This window comes from Diaphorina citri, unplaced genomic scaffold (assembly GCF_000475195.1).
Source record: "Diaphorina citri unplaced genomic scaffold, Diaci psyllid genome assembly version 1.1 scaffold545, whole genome shotgun sequence".
Taxonomy (NCBI): Eukaryota; Metazoa; Arthropoda; class Insecta; order Hemiptera; family Psyllidae; genus Diaphorina; species Diaphorina citri.
Window position 1 is genome coordinate 115,667 of NW_007377979.1, and position 24,208 is coordinate 139,874.

Consider the following 24,208-nt stretch of genomic DNA (forward strand, 5'->3'; position numbering starts at 1 on the left):
AAAGAATGTGCCTTGAGTAATGAAAAAGCGGTTCTCAGGTACAATATCTTTTTTAACCCTTTCACCCCTAAAGGGACAATACCTACGTCCCACAGCAACAAGATTTTTAAAATGGGATGTATCATCCTAGATCTATCGAAAAAAATTCCGGTCTCCGTGTTTTTCAAATGTTTCTTTTGTGATCTAAGACGTCAGTAAAATTCACTTGGCTAACTTGTCTGGTTTTGTCTCCACATCGATTTTTTTAACCCTTTCATCCCTAAAGGGACAATACCTACGTCCCACAGCAACATGATTTTTAAAATGGGATGTATCATCCTAGATCTATCGAAAAAAATTCCGGTCTCGGTGTTTTTCAACTGTTTCTTTTGTGATCTAAGACGTCAGTAAAATTCACTTGGCTAACTTGTCTGGTGTTGTCCTCTTTTTTTGTGTCATTGTATAATTTTTATTTTTGTATGTTTTTTTATTTATTTCTCTCAGTGTTTTTGTCCGCCATTATTATTTTTATTTACAAATGTTTCGTTTTTTTTATGATTTTCTAAGATTTATCTCAGCTTTGTTAATCGATGTTTTATTGTAATATTTGTTAAAGAGTATTTTCAAGTTGCGTCCATACCTCGAAAGGGGGGCGCCGAAGTCTTGATCTCGTGAGGAATGGCCCTAGCTCAGTCTACCGTTCACTATGCGCATTTAAAATACATAGCTACTCATTTTCCTCACGAGGCTGAGTGGCCTTGAAACAGCCAGTCACGGAATCAATCATTTGCATTATACAAATTTCTTTGCCCCGCCGGAAGTCGAACCCGGGTTTCCCGCGTGCAAGGCGTGCGCAGTGACCACTACACCATGTTGGCAGACTTCAAATAGAAACATATTTTTACGTTAGGCTAGCCACTCACTATCAGGTAGACCTGACAGGTACACCTGATAGTGAGTGACTGGTCTTGGGCATTTTCGATCAGATTAACCCTTTACGGGATCAACTTTCATTAACGCCACACCTTTAACCCTTTCACAGCACCAAGTTCCAAAAGAAGCGCTCCGTATCCGCCATCAATTCGGACAGTAACGCCGCCCCAGTTATCAATCTGGACGATATGATAACGGAAGATAACGATTTGAATTCTAACGGTCCTGCGGGTGATAACGTACAGAGCAGCTGTCGATATAAATATCAGCAGACACAAGTACAGGTATGTATCCAAAATAGATGGTAAAAATATAACAGTAAGATATATGTTAACCTAGATGATATGATAACGGAAATGGGATGTCTATAACGGAAGATAACGAATTGAATTCTATCAGTCCTGCGGGCGATAACGTACAGAGCAGCTGTCGATATAAATATCAGCAGACACAAGTACAGGTAGGCTTTCGATTGCCCTTTTTTATATATATATTACTGGTATTCTATATAATCCGGCATTCTATAGAATACCTATAAAAAGCCTAAATTGACCAGGCAATTTGTGAAATTATTCCCATTTCACACTTTCCCTAGGCATTTTATAGATTGTCAAACAATGTCGAGATTGTCAAACAATGGGGTCGAGTGGATTGGAACACATCACATGCCTTCAGGCACACTCCATTTGTCAAGGGTTTAGGCATTGCCTTGCCCTTGGGATCCAAGTACGGTTAACAGTAAACGCGTCTAACCCACTAAAAAAAAATTTCTATTCAATTAGGTATACACTCACGTTCAATAAATTCGAGACAGATTGACTAAAAAATGGGCTGTGCCAATAAAATTCTGAAAAATTTTCCATTTATATGCATTTCCCCTCGATATACAACTAGGCGATACCAAACTGAGCCAGATCAAAGCCTGGAAGATAGCTAGTGATGAGGTACATTATAGGTAAGTATAACTACGGTGGCCCTAGCTCAGTTTACTATATGCATTTCCCCTCGATATACAACTAGGCGATACCAAACTGAGCCAGATCAAAGCCTGGAAGATAGCTAGTGATGAGGTACATTATAGGTAAGTATAACTACAGTGGCCCTAGCTAACAGCGGCCCTAGCTCAGTTTACCGTTCACTATGCGCATTTAAAATACATAGCTACTCATTTTCCTCACGAGGCTGAGTGGCCTTGCAACAGCCATTTGGAATCAATCATCGGCCCCGCCGAAAGTCGAACCCGGGTTTCCCGCGTGCAAGGCGAGCGCAGTGACCACTACACCATGTTGGCAGACTTCAAATAGAAACATATTTACCAGCCTAGTTAGCTTAGTTGGTAGTGCGTCTGCCTTGTAAGCGCTAGGCGGCGGGTTCGATTCCCGCCCGGGGCGGATTTTATCCTGATCGAACCCGGGTCTCCCGCGTACAAGGCGAGCGCAGTGACCACTACACCATGTTGGCAGACTTCAAATAGAAACATATTTTTTACCAGCCTAGTTAGCTTGGTTGGTAGTGCGTCTGCCTTGTAAGCGCTAGGCGGCGGGTTCGATTCCCGCCCGGGTCGGATTTTATCCTGATGGGATAATGTTCGTTCTCGGAACTGCTGGCTTTCTCCTATCCTGTCTTCCTTCTCTCTTCGATTTCGGGACGATAAGACTATAGCAGTTACAGTTCCCTCTGTCAAACCTCTAAAAAAAAAACATTTTTACGTTAGGCTAGCCACACACTATCAGGTAGACCTGACGACAGGTACAGCTGATAGTGAGTGACTGGCCTTGGGCATTTTCGATCAGATTAACCCTTTACGGGATCAACTTTCATTAACGCCACACCTTTAACCCTTTCACAGCACCAAGTTCCAAAAGAAGCGCTCCGTATCCGCCATCAATTCGGACAGTAACGCCGCTCCAGTTATCAATCTGGACGATATGATAACGGAAGATAACGATTTGAATTCTAACGGTCCTGCGGGTGATAACGTACAGAGCAGCTGTCGATATAAATATCAGCAGACACAAGTACAGGTATGTATCCAAAATAGATGGTAAAAATATAACAGTAAGATATATGTTAACCTAGATGATATGATAACGGAAATGGGATGTCTATAACGGAAGATAACGAATTGAATTCTATCAGTCCTGCGGGCGATAACGTACAGAGCAGCTGTCGATATAAATATCAGCAGACACAAGTACAGGTATGTATCCAAAATAGATGGTAAAAATATAACAGTAAGATATATGTTAACCTAGATGATATGATAACGGAAATGGGATGTCTATAACGGAAGATAACGAATTGAATTCTATCAGTCCTGCGGGCGATAACGTACAGAGCAGCTGTCGATATAAATATCAGCAGACACAAGTACAGGTATGTATCCAAAATAGATGGTAAAAATATAACAGTAAGATATATGTTAACCTAGATGATATGATAACGGAAATGGGATGTCTATAACGGAAGATAACGAATTGAATTCTATCAGTCCTGCGGGCGATAACGTACAGAGCAGCTGTCGATATAAATATCAGCAGACACAAGTACAGGTATGTATCCAAAATAGATGGTAAAAATATAACAGTAAGATATATGTTAACCTAGATGATATGATAACGGAAATGGGATGTCTATAACGGAAGATAACGAATTGAATTCTATCAGTCCTGCGGGCGATAACGTACAGAGCAGCTGTCGATATAAATATCAGCAGACACAAGTACAGGTATGTATCCAAAATAGATGGTAAAAATATAACAGTAAGATATATGTTAACCTAGATGATATGATAACGGAAATGGGATGTCTATAACGGAAGATAACGAATTGAATTCTATCAGTCCTGCGGGCGATAACGTACAGAGCAGCTGTCGATATAAATATCAGCAGACACAAGTACAGGTATGTATCCAAAATAGATGGTAAAAATATAACAGTAAGATATATGTTAACCTAGATGATATGATAACGGAAATGGGATGTCTATAACGGAAGATAACGAATTGAATTCTATCAGTCCTGCGGGCGATAACGTACAGAGCAGCTGTCGATATAAATATCAGCAGACACAAGTACAGGTATGTATCCAAAATAGATGGTAAAAATATAACAGTAAGATATATGTTAACCTAGATGATATGATAACGGAAATGGGATGTCTATAACGGAAGATAACGAATTGAATTCTATCAGTCCTGCGGGCGATAACGTACAGAGCAGCTGTCGATATAAATATCAGCAGACACAAGTACAGGTATGTATCCAAAATAGATGGTAAAAATATAACAGTAAGATATATGTTAACCTAGATGATATGATAACGGAAGGACTTCGGGGTGTCCTCAGCCTCGTGAGGACAATTCAGTAGCTACTTTAATCGAGTAGTGACCAGTGGCGGCATTACCAGTGTAAAAAGATTATTGAAATATGGAAATTGATTGCAAAGGAGGCACTTAGTAATGTTGTGATATCCACGTGGGTATCACACTAGGCTTGCACGCAGGAGTCCCGGGTTCGATTCCCGGCGGGGTGTAAGTTTTTTCGGCTCTGTGCTTGGAGTTCGGGGTGCCCTCAGCCTCGTGAGGACAATTCAGTAGCTACTTTAATCGAGTAGTGACCAGTGGCCGCATTACCAGTGTAAAAAGATTATTGAAATATGGAAATTGATTGCAAAGGAGGCACTTAGTAATGTTGTGATATCCACTAACGTTGTGAAAAAACTCTGCTTTACCACAAAGAATTTGAGATAATTTCTTCAGACTGCGGGAGTAAAGGGACTTTTCAGTCTCATTCTCGCAGGATAAACAAGGTATATTCTATTCTATTCTATTCTATTATTTCCAGGTGGTAGCATTTGCTCCCATGAGGGCGGGATCTAAACACCCCCGTGTCATAGCAGTGGGAGAAGGGAGAGGAGAATTGCTGCGCGTAGCGTTCCTCCAGCCAGACGCCTGTCGACCAGGTAACGATCTGAGAGGTCAATGACCTGTGGACCTCCGAAAAAGAACCCTTATGGGGCCCTCGAAGGAGTTATGGCGAAAGGAGGCCTTTTTTTTCAAGTACGGTTAACAGTAAACGCTTTGTCTAACCCACTAAAAAAAAATCTGTTCAATTAGGTATACACTCACGTTCAATAAATTCGAGACAGATTGACTAAAAAATGGGCTGTACCAATAAAATTCTGAAAAAATTTCCATTGGAAATTCTGCTGTTGGCGAGGGCGTTAACCTCTGTTTTCCCCATTACAGGAGGTCCGGTCAAGGAGACATCTCCCCTCCTCACGGCCAACGTCAAGGTAGAGATAGACTTTGTTTTTCCATTGGAAATTCTGCTGTTGGCGAGGGCATTAACCTCTGTTTTCCCCATTACAGGAGGTCCGGTCAAGGAGACATCTCCCCTCCTCACGGCCAACGTCAAGGTAGAGATAGACTTTGAGTACATTATAGGTAAGTATAACTACAGTGGCCCTAGCTCAGTTTACTATATGCATTTCCGCTCGATATACAACTAGGCGATACCAAACTGAGCCAGATCAAAGCCTGGAAGATAGCTAGTGATGAGGTACATTATAGGTAAAAGAACTGCCAGCTACCGAGGCAGGTTAGGGTTAGCTGTTCTCCTCCCTGTTTGTAGTCCCACAGCCAGACGCTAGTCTTCTCTCTGTTTAACGTCCGCGTGACGTGTGTAACCATATCTGTCTTCCCCATTACAGGAGGCCCGGTCAAGAAGACATCTCCCCTCCTCACGGCCAACGTCAAAGTGGAGATCTACTCTCTGTTTAACGTCTGCGTAACGTGTGTAACCATATCTGTCTTCCCCATTACAGGAGGCCCGGTCAAGAAGACATCTCCCCTCCTCACGGCCAACGTCAAAGTGGAGAACAAGGTATATTCTATTCTATTCTATTCTATTCTATTCTATTATTTCCAGGTGGTAGCATTTGCTCCGATGAGGGCGGGATCTAAACACCCCCGTGTCATAGCAGTGGGAGAAGGGAGAGGAGAATTGCTGCGTGTAGCGTTCCTACAGCCAGACGCCTGTCGACCAGGTAACGATCTGAGAGGTCAATGACCTGTGGACCTCCGAAAAAGAACCCTTATGGGGCCCTCGAAGGAGTTATGGCGAAAGGAGGCCTTTTTTTTCAAGTACGGTTAACAGTAAACGCTTTGTCTAACCCACTAAAAAAAAATCTGTTCAATTAGGTATACACTCACGTTCAATAAATTCGAGACAGATTGACTAAAAAATGGGCTGTACCAATAAAATTCTGAAAAAATTTCCATTGGAAATTCTGCTGTTGGCGAGGGCGTTAACCTCTGTTTTCCCCATTACAGGAGGTCCGGTCAAGGAGACATCTCCCCTCCTCACGGCCAACGTCAAGGTAGAGATAGACTTTGAAGAACTGCCAGCTACCGAGGCAGGTTAGGGTTAGCTGTTCTCCTCCCTGTTTATAGTCCCACAGCCAGACGCTAGTCTTCTCTCTGTTTAACGTCCCCTAGCCAGACGTGTGTAACCATATCTGTCTTCCCCATTACAGGAGGCCCGGTCAAGAAGACATCTCCCCTCCTCACGGCCAACGTCAAAGTGGAGATAGACTTTGAGAATTTCGGCGCGGACTCCGCCAGTGGCGTAGGCGGAGGGCAGAAATCAGACTTTGTACAGAACGATGGCAGTGCCGGGAAGTTTGGGGCGGGAGACTCGCGCTCCAAAGATTTCCTGTCGTCTGATTTGAGGGACATTTTAATCGGTGAGTAATTCTATCGCACATTTTAATGGTTTTTTATGAACATTTATTAAAATAAAAAAAAAAAACATACATACATATACATATGTACATCTCAACACACACAACAAAAAAGTAAAAAAAAAAAAAAAAAAAAACGAAAAAACAAAATGTAACCATATCTGTCTTCCCCATTACAGGAGGCCCGGTCAAGAAGACATCTCCCCTCCTCACGGCCAACGTCAAAGTGGAGATAGACTTTGAGAATTTCGGCACAGACTCCGTCAGTGGCGTAGGCGGAGGGCAGAAATCAGACTTTGTGCAGAACGATGGCAGTGCCGGGAAGTTTGGGGCGGGAGACTCGCGCTCCAAAGATTTCCTGTCGTCCGATTTGAGGGACATTTTAATCGGTGAGTAATTCTATCGCACATTTTAATGTTTTTTTTTTTTAATTAACATTTATTAAAATAAAAATAAAAAAACGGATGAAACATACATGCGTACATCTCAACATTCTCAACACACACACAACAAAAAAGTAAAAAAAAAAAATAAAAATAAAAAAATAAAGGAAGATACGATGATGTACTACGGATTTGGTAACACTGTTTTTTTTTTTTCTATGAGATTTCAGTATGACAGACTTCAGTAATGCTGTGATATCTACAAAAGTTCTGTGGAGGCTGGAGGCTCTACTTACCAAAAATTATTCGCAATTTAATGATTATATTATAATTATTTACTTACTTATGTGACTTACATCCCCTTTCTTTCCTCTCTCAGGTGTCCCCCTGAAAGACTCCGACTCGAACGACCAGCCGTCAGTGGTGGCCCAGCGGCACTCCCACCACACTCTCTCCATCAACAACCTCCTGGGCCCCCACCACCCCCACCACAATGCGAACCTTGCGCCTCTGGAAATCGGCATGTACGTCCTTCTAACCTCGTTCTGTATTGCGATCATCATATTCGTCCTGTCCTGTGTCATGTATGCGTCCAAATTTAAACCTCCTCCTGATGACAGCCATGGTAAGTACCACTTTAAAACAATTAGGTTGTGACAGTTCCATCTATCAAACCTCTTTAAGAATAAAATAAAAAAATGTCCAAGATAAACTTCAATTTCAGGACGATGAGTCCTGAGCAGTTCCAGGTTCCTCTTCGATAGACTTAAACTCTTTGATTTTTGATTCGGCGCGACCTTACCGTAATAAGTGTGAATTTTGCCAGTATTTTTTCAGTCCTTAGAAGGCCCGTTAAGTTCCATTTGATTTGTATAGGCTTAACAGGGCTGTTAAGCTAACAGGCTGTTAGGGGCTAAAAAGAAGATTAGTGAAATCCACCATAAAGGAAATTTAAACCTCCTCCTGATGACAGCCATGGTAAGTATCACTTTAAAACAATTAAGTATTTACAGTTCCATCTATCAAACCTCTTTGAGAATGAAATTTAATTATTTTGTATTGCTACCTTGTACCAATTACAAAAATAAAAATAAAGCACTTTATTACATTACATTACATGAAATAAAAATCTGGTGTGAACATCACACGACTTTCCTTATCCTATTGAATGATGCTTATTTGAGTGTTCGATAGACTTAAACTCTTTGATTTTTGATTCGGCCCGACCTTACCATAATAAGTGTGGATTCCACCATTGTTTTTTCAGTCCTTAGAAGGCCTGTTAAGATCCATTTGATTTGTATAGGCTTAACAGGGCTGTTAAGCTAACAGGCTGTTAGGGGCTAAAAAGAAGATTAGTGAAATCCACCATAAAGCGCCTAATCGAAAAAAAACCTCATTGGAAATAAATTAAAAAAAAAATCTAAAACATCCCCGGCCTCATTTCAGATCCAGCACTGGGCCGTCCTCACACTGGACCCACCAGTGGCGGGGGCACGAGCTTCTTCTCTTCCTTCTCCACCACCACCTCGGCGCTGCCCTTCTCCAAGCCGCCCAATGGGCACGCCTACAACAAGGTGTCCACCAGCGAGGACAACTCACACGACTGGGTGTGGTTAGGACGAACTCCGCTCGAACGAACCAGCGCTAGTGGTAAGTGAAGTGTTGTACTTAAATGAGGACAAAAATGTGCACAAGCGAGGACAAAATGTCCACAAATGAGGACAAAATGTCCACATGTGTGGACAAAATGTTCACATATGAGGACAAAATTGTCCACAATATTGAGAACAAAATGTACACCTATGAGGATAAAAAATGTCCACATATGAGGACAAAACTGTGCACATATGAGGACATAAAGTGCACAAATGGGCACGCCTACAACAAGGTGTCCACAAACGAGGACAACTCTCACGACTGGGTGTGATTAGGTCGAACTCCGCTCGAGCGATTCAGCGCTAGTGGTAAGTGAAGTGTTGTACTCAAATGAGGACAAAAATGTACATAATACACAACTGAGTTAGGATCTACGTAAGTTGTACATTTTACTAGGATAAATTTTAAACGTAGAATGCATCCGTTCCCCGAAGTTTAGCAAACAGCTAGCTTAACTTCTCACCAAATCAATGGATGGTAAAACCCCCATCACCAAAGACCTTCATAGTTACCCAAGAAGAAGAGATTATATATTTTTTAAAAAACACATAAACAATCTGCCAGCCTCAGGCTGGTTGCCAAATAAAAATTCCTTTCCGAATACATTTTAGCTGCCAAAGCATGTTCTATGGTGTTTGTCCCCATGTATGAAAACATCTCCCTTGAATGAGACAGACTCTTAAATTTTTCATCAAATGGCAAAATTTCACCCAGAGGCCCCTCTTGCAGATAACCATTGAAAATACATAAGTTTCCAAGTAGCAGCAAGTGTGCTAACGTCATTACGCCCGAAGAGTAAAAAATGACCTCTGTGTTGCCTCTTCGCGCACAGAGAGGCATAATAAAAAAAGACCATATTCTTCTTGGTAAATGGTTTCAGCGGTAGGTTGGATATGTGATCTCGTAGAAAATGTATGTTTTTAATTTTAAAACAAGGAAAAATACCAATAAAGTTCTTGTCTTGGACGTTTGCTATTATGGACTTGTCCCTGTTCCCAGGTGCCTCTCAGAGTCCCATGAGCATCAACAAGGCGACCAACATCAACCGCATGCGACGACATGGGAGTGGTAACTTAAAAACAAGGTTAGTTTACCAACCTTGCCTATCTCAACCCGATACATAACCACAACCTTAAGCTTTTGAAACAAAGTATACATACGATGAGAAGAAGGGAAGAGAGAAAAATGAGAAGAAGAAAAAATCTCTTCCCTTTGATTGGGCAAGAGCTGGTTCCCAACCCCTCCTGGTAACCAATCAAAAACGAAGAATTTTGTAACCAATGAAAACGAAGAATTTTTTGGTACAAATTCACGAATAGCCACGGTCGAATTGCCTGGGGGAGGTTTTTATTGAAATTTTTTATCGTGTTGACAATTGGATTTTTATTTTTCTTATTCCCCCCTCCTTTTTTATAAGCAAATACTTTATGTGCTTAAGTTTTTTGTCCTTGTATTTTAGTCTCAACCAAATCAGGCAAATTTCAGTCCACACTTAGTACCCACCAGTCCTTGTACCCTATAGTGCTGGGGTAGAGGAACTTTCAAGTCCTGTCCCTACAGTATTAATTTTATTTTTAGTTAGATACTATTCTATAAATCCCCCCCTTCTTATTTTAGTTCTTTTACAATATTATATTTTTTCCTTGTACAGTTTTTGTTACACCTCCAATTCTAGTCATCTCTTGAAAACTAAAAAAAAATGTTCACTTTTAAACAACCATATCCTCTTTTTTGTGTCATTGTATAATTTTTATTTTTGTATGTTTTTTTATTTATTCCTCTCTGTGTTTTTGTCCGCCATTATTATTTTTTTACAAATGTTTCGTTTTTTTATGATTTTCTAAGATTTATCTCAGCTTTGTTAATCCATGTTTTATTGTAATATTTGTTAAAGAGTATTTTCAAGTTGCGTCCATACCTCGAAAGGGGGGCGCCGAAGTCTTGATCTCGTGAGGACTGGGTTTGAATCCCGGCCAGGGTGGAAATTTTCTGACTTTTCCGTTCTTGGATAGAAATGAATGTAAAAGAATGTGCCTTGAGTAATGCAAAAGCGGTTCTCAGGTACAATATCTTTTTTTTTTTTTAAACCCTTTCACCCCTAAAGGGACAATACCTACGTCCCACAGCAACATGATTTTTAAAATTGGATGTATCATCCTAGCAATAGTCCTAAATTAAAATGGACGCGGGACACAAGGGATCAGGAAGAGACCGCCTTAACATCATCCTAGATCTATCGAAAAAATTCCGGTCTCGGTGTTTTTCAAATGTTTCTTTTGTGATCTAAGACGTCAGTAAAATTCACTTGGCTAACTTGTCTAGTTTTGTCTCCACACCGATTTTTCTTCAGTAGTCCAACGAGGACATGAGACGTTGTAGAGGTCTTATTTATAGCCTAAATAATAATGCCTGATCTGGAAAATTAAAAGATTCTTCCTAAAATAAGTCGGGGTGAAAGGGTTAAGAAAGATAACTAGTTAGCTGATGCTAATATCGCGTCTGCCTTTAAAGCGCCCCAGGTCTTCAAAAAATTAAACTTGAAACTCCCTTTTCTTCGTTCAACTAACATCCCCCCCCTCCCCTTTCTCAGGTCCCCGCCCACCGTGCCCCCTCACACTCATCTGAGTGAGGAAGACGATGAAATCAAACCCCCCGTGCCCTCCCGTACGGAGAGCAAGAATTGTGCGATGCTAATGGGCATGAATAGAGGAGTGAATAGTAATCTTATGAATGGAGGAGTAAATAGTGCTATGGGTGTAAATGGATGTCTTATGAATGGAGCTGGTAGTAGTAACTTTGTGAATGGTAGTACAATGGGTGTGAATGGAAGTGTTATGAATGGAACTGGTAATAGTAACTTTGTGAATGGGGTTGTAAATGGTAGTACTATGGGTGTGAACGTTATGAATGGAGGTTTAAATGGTAATCTTATGAATGGGGTTGTAAATGGTAGTAGTATGGGTGTGAATGGAGGTTTAGCCGGAATGGGTGAGTTGGGGGTGGAGCAGGCCAAATTGGGTGTGACTGGCAGACAACATGCCCACCATCATCATAAGTCGGCACGCCATAGTAAAGGTAAGTCGAAGACTTTTGGAACTTTTTGTTATAGAATATGTTTGAAAGAAAATCGAAGTTTATCCACATTCTACCTATAATAAAACATTGTTTATACTGCTCCAACAAGACATAAAGTCCCTTTACTCCAGCCGTAGGCTAGCACTATTAATGCCAAATCATCAACTTTTGTTGAGGACAAAATTTCATACCTCGACTGGGATTGAACACATGCCTTGCTGATTACCAGACGAATGTCTTTCACCGCGGACTACACCAACAAAAGAACTTTGGAAAAACTTTGTTGAGAAGAAAAAAGTCAATAGGTAGTTTTAAATCAATAAAGTGGTGCAATACTAAACTGTTGAGATAAACCTATAAAGGTACCATATAATGTCAATAAAATTACACAAAGGACTACTTGCATTAATTCGACAGTCTAAATAAATCACTTTACTATGCAAATAACTTATATGTTGTTTTAATGTGCTCTACCCCACTGTAATAATACTGCGTTCCCTCCCCCGCAGGCGAACACAAGGAGCGGCGCCGCTCTCGGTCCCGCGGGTCGCGTAAATCTGACACCGATCACTCCTCCAGTAGCAGCGGCCCCGCCTCCGAGTGGCGGCTATCAGCCAGCGAAGCACACTCGCCCGCGCGAAACCCCTTTCCCGGCCGCGAGGAGAAATTTCTCGCCCGAGCCACGGACGAAGTTGGGCGGGAGAGAGCGCTCCTCGCCGCGAGAGACGAGGTCGGTCCCGCGTCTGGGGCTGGGCGGGAGAGAGAGTTTCGCGCCGCTCAAGGCGACGGGATTTTCGCTGGCGGTAGACAAGCAGGGTTTGGCACCGCAGACGAGTATAGATATGGAGCCCAGGGGAGACACCAGGTTGTGGATATTGGACTTGTAGAGGCCGTGCCCAAGTGAGTAATATAAACATGTCCTGTCATTTTCCCCTTGATTCTTATTTTCAAACTCTTCGATTTCGGGACGATAAGACTTCAGTAGTCACAGTTTCCTTTATCAAACCTCTCTTAGTAGTAAAATAATAAAAAAGTACCTAGGCTAACTCGTTTCTTCGCCTTTTTTTTACTCCAATACCGTCAGTAACTCATTACTATGATCACAAAGTCATTTTCTTCCAACAGATAAAAGTCAAAAAAAAAACTATCCATCTTTCGCGAGATTTTATAAAAAAAAATCCCCTTCCTGTTTCACTTTTCACAGATACGCCAACGCAGACGTCCACCAGTCCGAATCACCTTCGGGCAGCGTCGACAATACCCGAGCACACCCGAACATCATCGGCAATCCGCTGTTCATGAGCGCCCTAGTTGGCATGTACTGTGATGGGACTTGGTAGACCTGTGCATGGGCCCTACACTTGAATTTAGACTACGCTACGCCACTGGCTGGATGTCCAAGTATTTGGAGTCTTTTGAGACCCAGTGCAGGGCACTCAACGGTTCTTACACACGTTTTCTTTTCTACTTCACAGGAATGGCATGTACTGTGATGGGACTTGGTAGACCTGTGCATGAGCCCTACACGCCCTACACTTGAATTTAGACTACGCTACGCCACTGCCTGGATGTCCAAGTATTTGGAGTCTTTTGAGACCCAGTGCAGGGCACTCAACGGTTCTTACACACGTTTTCTTTTCTACTTCACAGGAAGGATTGCTGGACATTGAACTTTCGTTTTCCGATAACACCCGAGTGTCACTTCGTGATATCCCGGCCTCGGAGTATCTTCTCATTGTGGACAGCTTGAACCCTCAGGTTTGTATATGGATACACTACATTGGCCCAGAACCGTGGGCCGAGCAATAAGCAACTTCCATGGCCGAGTGGGTATCAATCAATCAATCAATCAATTTTTATTTGTACAAATATACAATTGTATGTAGTACAATGTTAAAACTACGTACTAAACTAATCTGTATGGGTATCACACTAGGCTTGCACGCAGGAGTCCCGGGTTCGATTCCCGGCGGGGTGTAAGGGTGGCCGAGCAATAAGCAACTTCCATGGCCGAGTGGGTATCAATCAATCAATTTTTATTTGTACAAATATACAATTGTATGTAGTACAATGTTAAAACTATGTACTAAACTAATCTATGGGTATCACACTAGGCTTGCACGCAGGAGTCCCGGGTTCGATTCCCGGCGGGGTGTAAGTTTTTTTCGGCTCTGTGCTTTGAATTCGGGGTGCCCTCAGCCTCGTGAGGACAATTCAGTAGCTACTTTAATGGAGTAGTGACCAGTGGCGGCATTACGAGTGTAAAAAGATTATTGAAATATGGAAATTGATTGCAAAGGAGGCACTTAGTAGTGTTGTGATATCCACTAACGTTGTGAAAAAACTCTGCTTTACCACAAAGAATTTGAGATAATTTCTTCAGACTGCGGGAGTAAAGGGACTTTTCAGTCTCATTCTCGCAGGATCAACAAGGTATATTCTATTCTATTCTATTCTATTCTATTATTTCCAGGTGGTAGCATTTGCTCCGATGAGGGCGGGATCTAAACACCCCCGTGTCATAGCAGTGGGAGAAGGGAGAGGAGAATTGCTGCGTGTAGCGTTCCTACAGCCAGACGCCTGTCGACCAGGTAACGATCTGAGAGGTCAATGACCTGTGGACCTCCGAAAAAGAACCCTTATGGGGCCCTCGAAGGAGTTATGGCGAAAGGAGGCCTTTTTTTTTTCAAGTACGGTTAACAGTAAACGCGTCTAACCCACTAAAAAAAAATTTCTATTCAATTAGGTATACACTCACGTTCAATAAATTCGAGACAGATTGACTAAAAAATGGGCTGTGCCAATAAAATTCTGAAAAATTTTCCATTGGAAATTCTGCTGTTGGCGAGGGCATTAACCTCTATTTTCCCCATTACAGGAGGTCCGGTCAAGGAGACATCTCCCCTCCTCACGGCCAACGTCAAGGTAGAGATAGACTTTGAAGAACTGCCGCTCGCGCGACAATTCTCGAAGCTCGCACGACAATTCGCGAAGTTCACCGGACTCAGACGATTATCAGCGAAATGTTCCGAACAACGGGAGCGAAAATCGGCTCGCGTCCTATCGAATCTCACCCGAAGACGATCTCAAACTATCCGACATGCTGAAACGAAAACCGCGCAAGAGCCACGCGAAAAAGTCGCAATTCCCGCGTGGGATCGACTATAATCGAATGTTCGAAGACCCTTGTCTCGCCAAGGAAGGTCCTAGCGTCAATCCCTGCATTACGGAATTTGACGACCCCGGCGATCGAAGAGGTGACGGTCCAGACGAAAATCGCAACACCGAAGAGGCATCGAACGAAATTCACGAGAATTTGGGCATCAGTAATAACTACTTTGAGATTATGAAGTATTTCAACAATTTGAAAGAGTCGAACGCGTAAGCGGGATCGAAGAACGCTTCCAAGGCATATTTGGCACTGGCGATTCGTGCGAAGAAATTCACTTTCCTTTCTCTATACGAAGTATGACGAATAAAGAATGAAATCCTTTTTAGACATGGGAGTGGTAACTTAAAAACAAAGTTAGTTTACCAACCTTGCCTATCTCAACCCGATACATAACCACAACCTTAAGCTTTTGAAACAAAGATGAGAATAAGGGAAGAGAGAAAAATCTTCCCTTATTCTCATACGATGAGAATAAGGGAAGAGAGAAAAATGAGAAGAAGAAAAAATCTCTTCCCTTTGATTGGGCAAGAGCTGGTTCCCAACCCCTCCTGGTAACCAATCCAGCCAGACGCCTGTCGACCAGGTAACAATCTGAGAGGTCAATGACCTGTGGACAGAGATGTGCGAACCGCAAAATGGAAAATGCAAAATGCAAAATGTAAAATGTACATTTACATTTTACATTTCAAATTCGAAAAAAAAACCTCATTGAAAATAAAAAAAAAAATCTAACTCAAATCCCCGGCCTCATTTCAGATCCAGCACTGGGCCGTCCTCACACTGGACCCACCAGTGGCGGGGGCACGGGCTTCTTCTCTTCCTTCTCCACCACCACCTCGGCGCTCCCCTTCTCCAAGCCGCCCAATGGGCACGCCTACAACAAGGTGTCCACCAGCGAGGACAACTCACACGACTGGGTGTGGTTAGGACGAACTCCGCTCGAGCGAACCAGCGCTAGTGGTAAGTGAAGTGTTGTACTTAAATGAGGACAAAAATGTGCACAAGCGAGGACAAAATGTCCACAATTGAAGACATAATATCCACATATATCTACGAAAATGTCCACATATGAGGACAAAATTGTCCGCAATTGAGGACAAAATGTCCACAAGAGGACAAAATGTACTCAAATGTCCACAAAAGAGGACAAAATGTACTCAAATGTCCACAAAAGAGGACAAAATGTTCACATATGAGGACAAAATGGTCCACAATTGAGAACAAAATGTACACCTATGAGGACAAAATGTACACATATGAGGACATGTTGTTAATAAATAAATAATACCCGCAAAACGGGTGTATATTTACGAGCAGAGAGAGCTCTTTTTACAAAATGTCACAAATAATAAAAAATAAACAAAAATTAAAAACATAGTTAGACAATAAAAACAAAATTAAAATATCACAGATCATCTTGAAAAGGTAAAGCAAAAAATAAAACACACATACATTATTAGGTTAAAAAAAAAAAAAAAATGACTAGGATGATACAAGTTTGCAGAAAATTTAGAAAAATAATTTGTAGAAAAATAAATACATACAACTTGTACTTTGAATGTCAAAAGACATTTGCTATTATGGACTTGTCCCTGTTCCCAGGTGCCTCTCAGAGTCCCATGAGCATCAACAAGGCGACCAACATCAACCGCATGCGACTCGTGTACAATCCGGCGTGTGAGGACAGCACGGATGAGATCCTAGTAGCCCAGCAGAACAGTAGCGGGTCGGCCGATGCATCTCACGCGAGGGTCATCGACACCAAGACCTATTGCAAGCGGGACCGATGCAATGTGTGAGTCGCTAGAATAGACAAAAATCCCCCAAAAACCATTTTTTTTTTTTTTTTTTTACTTTTTGGTTTTCTGGACCAAATTTGTATCACCACTTTCGTGTTCCTTGTAAGAAGACCTTTAATTTGATATATAGGTCGACCAGGTTTGGATAAGTCCTTCTATGGGAACAGACAACAGACAGACAGACACTGAAGCGAATACAATAGCCCGTCCCTATACCTTTTATTATTACTATCGTAATAATAAAGGAAGGACGGACTAAAAAAATTTTTTTTTTTTTTGGTTTTCTGGACCAAATTTGTATCACCACTTTCGTGTTCCTTGTAAGAAGACCTTTAATTTGACATATAGGTCGACCAGGTTTGGATAAGTCCTTCTATGGGGACAGACACACAGACAGACACTGAAGCGAATACAATAGCCCGTCCCTATACCTTTTATTATTACTATCGTAATAATAAAGGAAGGACGGACTAAAAAACACAATCCCGACCCAAAGTTGTGACTTTCGTTGGAAATGAATGGCTTATTTCTAAAGGGGATTTGGCTAATTATACCAGCCTAGTTAGCTGATGGCCCACCTCTGTGGCTGAGTGGTCAAGAGCACTGACTCTCAACCTGGAGGTGCTGGGTTTGAATCCCGGCCAGGGTGGAAATTTTCTGACTTTTCCGTTCTTGGATAGAAATGAATGTAAAAGAATGTGCCTTGAGTAATGCAAAAGCGGTTCTCAGGTACAATATCTTTTTTTTTTTTTAAACCCTTTCACCCCTAAAGGGACAATACCTACGTCCCACAGCAACATGATTTTTAAAATTGGATGTATCATCCTAGCAATAGTCCTAAATTAAAATGGACGCGGGACACAAGGGATCAGGAAGAGACCGCCTTAACATCATCCTAGATCTATCGAAAAAATTCCGGTCTCGGTGTTTTTCAAATGTTTCTTTTGTGATCTAAGACGGTCAGTAAAATTCACTTGGCTAACTTGTCTAGTTTTGCTCTCCACACCCGATTTTTCCTTCAGTAGTCCAACCGAGGACATGAGACGTTGTAGAGGTCTTATTTATAGCCTAAATAATAATGCCTGATCCTGGAAAATTAAAAAGATTCTTCCTAAATAAGTCCGGGGTGAAAGGGCTTAAGAAAGATTAAACTAGTTAGCTGATGCTAATATCGCGTCTGCCTTTAAAGCGCCCCAGGTCTTCAAAAAAATTAAACTGAAACTCCCTTTTCTTCGTTCAACTACCCCCCCCCCCCCTCCCCTTTCTCAGGTCCCCGCCCACCGTGCCCCCTCACACTCATCTGAGTGAGGAAGACGATGAAATCAAACCCCCCGTGCCCTCCCGTACGGAGAGCAAGAATTGTGCGATGCTAATGGGCATGAATAGAGGGGTGAATAGTAATCTTATGAATGGAGGAGTAAATAGTGCTATGGGTGTAAATGGATGTCTTATGAATGGAGCTGGTAGTAGTAACTTTGTGAATGGTAGTACAATGGGTGTGAATGGAAGTGTTATGAATGGAACTGGTAATAGTAACTTTGTGAATGGGGTTGTAAATGGTAGTACTATGGGTGTGAACGTTATGAATGGAGGTTTAAATGGTAATCTTATGAATGGGGTTGTAAATGGTAGTAGTATGGGTGTGAATGGAGGTTTAGCCGGAATGGGTGAGTTGGGGGTGGAGCAGGCCAAATTGGGTGTGACTGGCAAACAACATGCCCACCATCATCATAAGTCGGCACGCCATAGTAAAGGTAAGTCGAAGACTTTGGAAACTTTTTGTTGGAAAATATTTTGAAATTTAACGAATGAAAAAGGCGAGAGAAGAAGAAAAAAAAAGAGCTTTCATAACTGAAACGTAAATATCCCAATATTTTGTTAGAATATCACCTATTGTCATCCAGAATACATAAAGTGTACCCAGTTTCAAGTCGATGGGCCCAGTTAAAGTGACTTGAATAAGAGTTACAAGATTTGACACCCAAACACAAACAAACCGAAATATTAGGTCAAATAAAACCTTATAATTTATAATGGAGTGACACTTAAAGTACGTATCGATTAAATATAACTGTGTAGTAGTTCTGTGAACTGTAAACATCACTCAGACACTTTTTCCCTAAATGACTGTATACGTATGAATGCATTTCATCACATGTATCGAAATAGAAAATAATAAGATACCAACCTGTACGTCTTACGTAATTCAAAAGGCTGTGTTTCAATGTACTCGACCCCACTGTAATAATATTTCGTTCCCTCCCCCGCAGGCGAACACAAGGAGCGGCGCCGCTCTCGGTCCCGCGGGTCGCGTAAATCTGACACCGATCACTCCTCCAGTAGCAGCGGCCCCGCCTCCGAGTGGCGGCTATCAGCCAGCGAAGCACACTCGCCCGCGCGAAACCCCTTTCCCGGCCGCGAGGAGAAATTTCTCGCCCGAGCCACGGACGAAGTTGGGCGGGAGCTTTCTATCATGTCATCTGGAATTTATACCAAAATAGTTCAATGAAAAAAATCACACTGAAATCAATACCATCTTGTACAATTATAATGTTGATTTTTATATGAACTGATTCTTTTGTCGACGTTCCTCTTTTCATGATGGCACTTTTCATAAAAAAAAAAACTATCTCCATTTCTTTTCCTCCTTCTCGCTCTTTGAATTGTCTATTCTTGCCCTCTCTTTCTAACCCCCCTCACAAACTACGTTTAAAAAAAATCTGAATTTTTTTTATTTTGCTTTTGCAATGCTAGTTTTTCATACAGAGTGTTCAAAAAATTTGTTCTCTCGATTTTGTTCTACAAAATAAATGAATCCAAAGAAGAAGAAAAAGAACACCCTGTATAATAGAGTAATATTAGGCTAATGATTCATAATAGTTCAATCCAATTTGGCCAGCAGCTTTATTTCTTACCATGTCACCCGGCCAGATTCACACCTCGCTCCGTGTTGCTTAACTCAAATGTCGCCAACTGATGGGTCTGGCGAAGCTGCCGGCTGAAAAGGTTTGAAACTTTTTTGAGTCCATGCTGGAAGAAATATGTTCTAACAGTGCTGGTAAAAAGTGTAATACCACGAAAGGAATATTACACCTTGCCAGTGAGAGTAAATGCTTGCGAAGTACCTATAACCTATAATGGAAAATTACTGTCGTATTTCAAATTCAAGTGTTGGTGTAATAATTTAAAGACCGGTATTACACCAATGCGACGTCCATATCAAACTCGTAATATTTTGTTCTCGTATACCTATATGTTTTATTGTATGTTAAGGAAATAGAATCTTACAGATCTTCTTCTAATATATTCGGGTGATTTTAGCAAAATACAGTTATTCTGATGTCGATAGCCTTGATTTACGAGTTTTTTGTGTGTTACTACCACTTCGAACTCTTGACGTTCGCGTACCTCCCGGCTCGCTTGATTGCTCATTGAAACTTTTTAAATCAATCTTTTAACAATATTTTTTAAATTTAGGTACTTTTTTAACAATATTTACGGGAAAAAAAATGTAGGTGCTTAACCATATAAAAAAGAAGAGAAAAAAATATATACATACAAGATAGTTTGAACCTGCTCAGTGCTAGTGTGTAGGGACTTTTCAGTCCTATTTGTGAAGGGGGGAAAAGGTTATATATTTTAATAACTGGATTTCGCTAAAAACCCATTTATTTTTAACTAAAATATTATTAAATCGAATCCTGCTTAGTTTTTTATTATTTTGTTTTGTCGAACACAACTTCATGTCTTCTGACTGTTTCATTTGTCCATACACGGTGGGTTTTGAGTCAGCTATGTGTGATACATTCGTAGGGTGTATCATGCCCATGATTAATTCACTGGCTATGGGGTTAATTTCAAACTTGACTTGAAAAAGTTCATACTGGATTCTGGATAACTGGATAGTTTACGCCACTCGTTGTAGTCGGAAAAATTGATTAACGTTCTTAATTTAGATCTTTTATACTGATGGTTTCAGTATAAAAGATTTCGATTTCTCTATGCTTGGTCTCTCTGCTTGAAAAGAACCAGCCCAAGTCCTCACAATGGTTGACTGCGGTTCAGGACGAGCCAATTAAACATGGCCAGAGACCATCACCCTGGTGTATGGCTGATAGATATGACAACATGCCCACCATCATCATAAGTCGGCACGCCATAGTAAAGGTAAGTCGAAGACTTTTGGAACTTTTTGTTATAGAATATGTTTGAAAGAAAATCGAAGTTTATCCACATTCTACCTATAATAAAACATTGTTTATACTGCTCCAACAAGACATAAAGTCCCTTTACTCCAGCCGTAGGCTAGCACTATTAATGCCAAATCATCAACTTTTGTTGAGGACAAAATTTCATACCTCGACTGGGATTGAACACATGCCTTGCTGATTACCAGACGAATGTCTTTCACCGCGGACTACACCAACAAAAGAACTTTGGAAAAACTTTGTTGAGAAGAAAAAAGTCAATAGGTAGTTTTAAATCAATAAAGTGGTGCAATACTAAACTGTTGAGATAAACCTATAAAGGTACCATATAATGTCAATAAAATTACACAAAGGACTACTTGCATTAATTCGACAGTCTAAATAAATCACTTTACTATGCAAATAACTTATATGTTGTTTTAATGTGCTCTACCCCACTGTAATAATACTGCGTTCCCTCCCCCGCAGGCGAACACAAGGAGCGGCGCCGCTCTCGGTCCCGCGGGTCGCGTAAATCTGACACCGATCACTCCTCCAGTAGCAGCGGCCCCGCCTCCGAGTGGCGGCTATCAGCCAGCGAAGCACACTCGCCCGCGCGAAACCCCTTTCCCGGCCGCGAGGAGAAATTTCTCGCCCGAGCCACGGACGAAGTCGGGCAGGAGAGAGCGCTCCTCGTCGCGAGAGACGAGGTCGGTCCCGCATCTGGGGCTGGGCGGGAGAGAGAGTTTCGCGCCGCTCAAGGCGACGGGATTTTCGCTAGCGGTAGACAAGCGGGGTTTGGCACCGCAGACGAGTATAGATATGGAGCCCAGGGGAGACACCAGGTTGTGGATATTGGACTTGTAGAGGCCGTGCCCAAGTGAGTAATATAAACATGTCCTGTCATTTTCCCCTTGATTCTTATTTTCAAACTCTTCGATTTCGGGACGATAAGACTTCAGCAGTCACAGTTTCCTTTATCAAACCTCTCTTAGTAGTAAAATAATAAAAAAAAGTACCTAAGCTAACTCGTTTCTTTGTATGTTGCCTTTTTTCCACTCCAATACTGTCAATAACTCATTACTATGATCACAAAGTCATTTTCTTCCAACAGATAAAGGTCAAAAAAACTATCCACCTTTCGCGAGATTTTTATTTAAAAAAAAAAAAATCCCCTTCCTGTTTCACTTTTTACAGATACGCCAACGCAGACGTTCACCAGTCCGAATCACCTTCGGGCAGCGTCGACAATACCCGAGCACACCCGAACATCATCGGCAATCCGCTGTTCATGAGCGCCCTAGCCAGCTTCAATATCGATGACGAAATCGATTTGAGCGACGAAATCGATGATGAAATAATCGATGACGACTTCAGCGACGAAGAAATCGATTCGTTTGGCAACACTGGGAGTGAGAAATATGACAACGTCGGGAAACATTTCCGGCCCGAAGGCTCGCGATGTAAAAACGAGTTAAGAAGTTCGCCGGAAATACGAACCGGGCCGATTTCGCCCGACATGGCGCGAGGATCGCCCGATTCGAAGCGATATCAGAAGGATTCCGACAACGACCGAAGCTCGCGCGAATTTGGCAACACTGGGAGTGAGAAATATGACAACATCGCGAAACATTTCCGGCCCGAAGGCTCGCGATGTAAAAACGAGTTAAGAAGTTCGCCGGAAATACGATCCGGGCCGATTTCGCCCGACATGGCGCGAGGATCGCCCGATTCGAAGCGATATCAGAAGGATTCCGACAACGACCGAAGCTCGCGCGAGGTTTGAAACTTTTTTGAGTCCATGCTGGAAGAAATATGTTCTAACAGTGCTGGTAAAAAGTGTAATACCACGAAAGGAATATTACACCTTGCCTGTGAGAGTAAATGCTTGCGAAGTACCTATAATGGAAAATTCCTGTCGTATTTCAAATTCAAGTGTTGGTGTAACAATTTAAAGACCGGTATTACACCAATGCGACGTCCATATCAAACTCGTAATATTTTGTTCTCGTATACCTATATGTTTTATTGTATGTTAAGGAAATAGGTAGAATCTTACAGATCTTCTTCTAATATATTGGGGTGGTTTTAGCGAAATACAGTTGTTCTGATTTTGATAGCCTCGATTTACGAGTTTTTTGTGTGTTACTACGACTTCGAACTCTTGACGTGGGCTGGTTTTAGCGAAATACAGTTGTTCTGATTTTGATAGCCTCGATTTACGAGTTTTTTGTGTGTTACTACGACTTCGAACTCTTGACGTTCGCGTACCTCCCGGCACGCTTGATTACTCAATGAAACTTTTTAAATAAATCTTTTAACAATATTTTTGAAATGTACTTTTTTAACAATATTTACGAAAAGAAAGTAAAAAAGAAGAGAAAAAAATATATACATACAAGACAGTTTGAACCTGCTCAGTGCTAGTGTGTAGGGACTTTTCAGTCCTATTTGTGAAGGGGGAAAAGGGTATATTCTAATAACTGGATTTCGCTAAAAACCCATTTATTTTTAACTAAAATATTATTTTTAACAATATTTACGAAAAAAAAAAAAAATGTAGGTGCTTAACCATATAAAAAAGAAAGTAAAAAAGAAGAGAAAAAAATATATACATACAAAATAGTTTGAACCTGCTCAGTGCTAGTGTGTAGGGACTTTTCAGTCCTATTTGTGAAGGGGGAAAAGGTTATATTCTAATAACTGGATTTCGCTAAAAACCCATTTATTTTTAACTAAAATATTATTAAATCGAATCCTGCTTAGTTTTTTATTATTTTGTTTTGTTAGCTTTGTTAAAAGGCGAGAAAAAGAAATAAAGAATGAAATATTTCGAGAAATCACTATGATTTTAAATTTGGCTTATTAATTTTGACACTAGAGGTACCTAGGACTTTACTGTTAAAACTCCTTCGATTGTATAAATGTCTATGAAAAAAATGGCTCTGGAAAAGGTTCTCAGCACGCGATTACCCAGATGTTAGCCCATCTGGATACCAACCACCCGTATCGTTGCTTAAACTTATTAATTTTGAAACTAGAGGTACCTAGGACTTTACTGTTAAAACGCCTTCGATTGTATAAATGTCTTTGAAAAAAATGGCTCTGGAAAAGGTTCTCAGCACGCGATTACCCAGATGTTAGCCCATCTGGATACCAACCACCCGTATCGTTGCTTAACTTCAGTGATCCATTGGGAACCGATAACCGAACGATACGTTCAAATCCATTTTCAATGGGTTGGATCTACATCGTGCACATTGCATAATCAAATA

General features: G+C 41.3%; 1 protein-coding gene across 1 annotated transcript; it reads left to right on the forward strand.

The window, feature by feature from the left end:
* Positions 1-5,847: 5,847 nt before the first annotated feature.
* Positions 5,848-22,719, forward strand: LOC103509950. Its single transcript, XM_026824130.1, has 9 exons — positions 5,848-5,962; positions 6,452-6,661; positions 7,421-7,666; positions 15,704-15,907; positions 16,550-16,742; positions 18,016-18,500; positions 19,017-19,150; positions 21,557-21,813; positions 22,131-22,719. Exons 1-9 carry the CDS (start codon positions 5,863-5,865, stop codon positions 22,717-22,719), a joined length of 2,418 nt encoding a protein of 805 aa, XP_026679931.1. The 5' UTR covers positions 5,848-5,862.
* The last annotated feature ends 1,489 nt before the right edge of the window (positions 22,720-24,208 follow it).